Consider the following 5,105-nt stretch of genomic DNA (forward strand, 5'->3'; position numbering starts at 1 on the left):
AAATTTAGTTAAAGTTTAATCGCTCAAAATTGATTTAATATCTTAATGTAATAAAAATAAATTAACAAATAAAAATTGATAAATAAAATTAATTTTGATGCTTTATAATTGCATAAAAAAGTATAACATATTTACAGACATCCTATTTTTATTCCCATACAAGTCATCTTTCATTTTCGGACATCTTAGTAAATGGTTCATAAGTGAGTAAGATAAATCCCTAACTTAGAGTTAGGATAAACCCAAATGTACTTGGTTGTAAACGTTGGTTTAAAATTTTTTATTGAACACTTGTGATTTTTTTTTTTACCTAATTTCATTTTTATGCTCTAAATTCATGTTTGGCTTAATTGCATATCTACTTTGCTTCATGTCAAATATGCCTTAACCAATTGGTTGTAATTTAAAAGGAAAAAAAATGTAGTAAAAAGAAAATAAGTACATACATTATTACATTACATATATTCCACGAAAGGCAAAATTGAAGTTAAAATCCGAACCTAAAAGAAAAACCCCTTCTCTTCCTCAGCTTCTCTACCATATTTTCAAAAATAAAAAGGGGGGCAAAACAGTAAAATACAAAATAAAAAGGAAGAGAGTAATAAAACAACTAAACAAAGAAGAATTACACAAAACCACCACTTTCCTTCTATTTCCCTCTCTATATTTCAAAGGGTTCAGATCCGCCCTCAACTCGGCCGAGCCGACTAGGCATTCCGACCGCCTCCGGCCAGCGTCCAGGCCGACGTGGCGATGAGCGGCCGAGTGTGCCATCCCAAAGTCAAACTCCCATTATTCTCTTCGACTCTGTACCCATTTCCACCGCCGAACAGAGCCGCCAGCAAAGTACTCGCCTGCTTGAACGCGTTCGAACCCAGATGAACCATCTCGAACCCACTTGAGCCCAACCGGTTCCGCCACTGCGCCACCGTCTCATGTCGCTCGACCCGGTCGGAAGCTTCACACGCCACTACGTTGCAGATTTGCCTCCCTAAATATTCCTCTGACCTCAGCACATCCTCCTCCCCTGCCGGCGACCCTTCTAACGAATCGAATAAGCTTGAATAATAGTGTAGTGCTTCTGTGAATCGGTCTACGAACGATGGCCCGTTGTGATCGGCGACCTGCTCCACGACGCTGACGACTTTGGGGTTCAGTTCTTTGATTGTTGTTAGAACTTTTTCAATTGCGCCCGGATTGGCCAGTAGCCGGTGGAGCTCGAAAATGGAGTTTATAGCGACGGTTTCTGTTTCTAAATTGAGCATTGACGGTTCGAGATCGGCCAAATTGTTGCAGAAAAATCCACGGAATTCGAATTTCACGCCGAATTTATCCGCGAATTGCGCCAATTTCGAGCCCACTTCATGTAATCCGTCAGAGGAATTTTCCTCCGGTGGGGGACGGATTCCAGTAAGATGAAACGCCGGAGGCCCACCTGGTCGGAGTGCGAAGGCCTGAATCAACGGCGGCCATTGGTGGCCTTGCTGGAGGTTGAAATCGATGACGTGGACGGTACCAGCAGAACCAACGGATTCGAGAATAGCTTGATTGGCAGTGAAATGGGCGAATTTCAGATAGGGGCAAGATTCATAGAAATGCATGAGGAGAAGATCGGTGTATGAAGATGAATAATTGAAGGGCTTCTGTGGGTAGAATCTGTAAATCCGGTGAGTGAGAGCTTGAGCGAAATAGCCAGCGACTTTTCTCATCGCGCCGGCCTGAGCTTCAACGAGGATTCTGATGTGTTTTAGTAGAGCCTCAGCAAGGTTGAGATTGTTTGTGTCGACGGCATCGGCGCAGGCGAGAAGACTATGGACCAGACGGACGCCAGTCTCGGCGGAATCCACCAGAACCACCGAGCGCGACGGCTCCGACGAGGACGACGAAGAAGAAGAAGATGCAGATGCAGGAAGGGATTCGGAATCTGATTTCTTGAATCGCTTTCTGGGGTTGGTGGAATCGAGTTGTGGGAAAGCAGCAAAGCCCGGAATGGCCCTAAGATCGTACTCGGAATCGTCGGTGAAGGCGGCGAGGACGGAGGAGGAACTGGATTCAGCTATGGCGAGAACAGGGTCATGGATCATTCCTTGGGATTGAAGCGGAGTATTGAGTTCAGCGAGCATGCTTTGAACCCAAGAAGAAACATCAGAAGGATTGTAATGGACTGTATTGGAAGAGAGGTGAGAAATTCCATCTTCTTCCGACAAACCCATTACCATTTCTAGCTGTTCCAGTTTCAGAGCAACGTCGGCCATGTCCGACGACCGGACATTGTAGCCAAGAGCAGCTAGATCTTTGTCGTCGTCTTCCTCCTCCTTGACCGGCCATGTCTTGGGGTTGCCGGAGGCTGCGGCGGCGGGATTTGAGGATTGGTGAGTGTGGTCTCGCTTCATGGGTATAGAATTTCAGAGGTTTTTTGAGTGTGGAGATGGATCATAGTGGTGAAACTGGAGTTTAATGGTGGATTGATTTTGAAACTATGGATACATTTTTGAATGTGTAAGTTGGAAGAGATGGGAACGGGGGAAGAGAGAGGCGGCAGCTTCAATGAAAGTGATGGACAGAGGGAGGCCACGAGCGGAAGAGATAAGGAACCACTGCAAGGCTATAATAATAATAGTAATACCTTTCTTTTCTCTCTTTTTTCGGGAGTGGGGGAAGCGAAATTAAATAATGCAAACTTTCGGACTTGCTTTTGCAAATTTGTACTTTTTCCCACGGTTCAATTATAATTTGTGTCCCTCTTTTTTTTTAACTGATCTTCACCTCGACGACACTTTTCTTGAACTCGTAAAATATTAAATATGAAGCAAGTAACTAATTATGAATTCTTCACTCTTTTTATTTTTTGGCCTTTTCTTTGTAGGTCTCTTCAATCTCAGTTTTCTTTTCTTCTTTTTCTTTTTCTTTTTCTTCTTTTTTTAATTATACAAAATATCTTTATTTTATATTTGGGTCAAAATTACTCTTGAATTTTTAAAATTTGCAAAATATTCTTAAAGTTAACAAATTCAAAAATATCCTTATCACTAAAAACACGTCTAAACTCTCAAAACTTTAAAAAATACATGTAACTTAAAAAAAAAAAATTAAAATTACCTTATCTAGTAGTATATGAATACAAATCTTTAATACTCATTTAAAAAATATTCTTAAATTTTTAAAAGTTAGCATTAATACTCTTTGTCTTACGAAAAAATAAAGTTCTAAAATTTTTCAGGTTATTTATTTTTCTTCTATTTGTCCAATTTTTATACCAATATAAATCAAAACTTCAGGTTAAAACATAAAATCTCACAAAAATTCACGAAATTCTAAATCAAAATCCCCCTAAAACTTATCAAAACTATAAATAGTCAAGTATAAAACTGACGTATTTGGCTATTAATACACAGTCAACCACTAATGAACTTTTTTAAACTATATAAGACTTAAGGTTTCCTTGGTGCTCCCATTATTCCTTTTCTTTTTCTTATAATCTATATGCCTTAACTAAATAGAGCAATTGTTCCTATGAGATAAATAAAGATTAAACAGTTAACGAAAAAAGAGTAGCGAGAGAGAAAAATAGAGAAAATAGGGAAGTATTCCGTCATAGATTAAAGTAAGGAAGAGAGAGGAAATGGAACATGGAGGTGATAAATAAAAACGGCATTTTTTAACTTTTTTGTTTTCTTTAAGATACAAGTATTGATGTAGTTTTTTAAACTTTAAAGATATTTTTGAAATGACTATTAAAGGTTTATGTTCATATATTATAAGTAAGGGCATTTTTTAATTAATCCTTAAATTTAAGGAGATTTTTTATACTTTTAAAAGTTCAAGGGAATTTTCAAAATAAAATATTCACGATTTCCATCTAAAACTAACAACAAAAGTATTTTTTTTAATTATTTTTTATAGTTTAAGAGTATTTTTTAAACTTTTGAAATTTCATGTATTTTTTATACAAAGTGCAAGATTCAATCATATTTCTTTTATATAATTTAATTATTTTTTTTTTGTCTGGAATCACTTTGTCTTGATATTTCCTTCGTTTTAATATAATTTTGTTCTATGTATTTATTCAGTTATAATTCATGTACTTTTAAATGTTTAATTTTAAATTACATACTTTTACTAATCTTAAACTTAATCCCTAATACTAGTTTATTGTTGATTTTTTTCAAAACTATTTTATTGCATGAAATTTATTTTTATTGTTTAATCAATTTTGATAAAAATTAACTTTGATGGATTGAATTTAGAAAATTTTTCACAAATAACAAACATCTCATACTATTTACAGAAATAACAAAAGAAACACTGATAGACTCCTATCAACGTTTATCACATAATATCAATGGTAGACTTTTATCACTGATAAACACTGAAGTCAGCCTATATATAAAAAAAAAAAAAAAGATTAAATTTTGTTATTTTGTGTAAGTAGTTTCCCTTATTAATCTATTTTTGAAAATCCCCAATTTAAGATTTATTGATAGTATATGGACTAAAATTGAACCAACTTTTTAATACTATTTTTTTCTCTTTTTCAAACAAATAATCTTGAATTAAAATAATATTTTATTTTTCCAAATAATATTTGAGTTTAGTGATGAAATTGATAAAATTTTAGGGGAAAATACTTTCGAGCTAAATTTTTTATTGAAATTCATGAAATTGGACAAATTCATATGTGGTTAATTTGTGTGTCAAGATTATTTTTATACAAAACATTGTTTTATTGAAATTAAAAAAATACATATGAAAACTTTTACACTGTTTTTTTTTTTTTTTTTTTCAATTAAAAATGAAGGTCGAATTAGCATAAATTGAACTAACAATAAAAATTCCTACAAATATTTAAGTTTTAAGATTTTCTAGGGAAGTGAGAGTTTAGAGTACAAATTAATACAACCTAATAAGCCTAGTATTAAAAATGTTTTTTTTTTTTTAATTTCAATTTACATCTCTAAATTTTGTTAGTGATATGAATTTAAATCTTCAATTAATAATTATATCAATTTAAATTATGTATTTTTGTAAGTGTATCAATTACCACCTCATTTAGATCTAGGTCAGGTTTACGAAACCGTAATGAGAATTGGTGTAATTGTAATGGA

The 5,105-nt window shown here is 34.3% G+C and overlaps 1 protein-coding gene across 1 annotated transcript; it reads right to left on the bottom strand.

The window, feature by feature from the left end:
* Positions 1 to 501: 501 nt before the first annotated feature.
* LOC120089519 (DELLA protein 1-like) lies at positions 502 to 2,747 on the bottom strand. Its single transcript, XM_039047022.1, has one exon. The coding sequence runs from the start codon at positions 2,391 to 2,393 to the stop codon at positions 708 to 710; it is 1,686 nt and encodes a 561-aa protein (XP_038902950.1). The 5' UTR covers positions 2,394 to 2,747; the 3' UTR covers positions 502 to 707.
* Positions 2,748 to 5,105: the final 2,358 nt, after the last annotated feature.

The sequence above is a fragment of the Benincasa hispida genome, chromosome 1, assembly GCF_009727055.1.
Source record: "Benincasa hispida cultivar B227 chromosome 1, ASM972705v1, whole genome shotgun sequence".
Lineage (NCBI taxonomy): Eukaryota > Viridiplantae > Streptophyta > Magnoliopsida > Cucurbitales > Cucurbitaceae > Benincasa > Benincasa hispida.

Bases quoted from the DNA above. Each gene is read 5' to 3' on its own strand.
- LOC120089519 (XM_039047022.1), bottom strand. From the start codon at position 2,393: ATGAAGCGAGACCACACTCACCAATCCTCAAATCCCGCCGCCGCAGCC.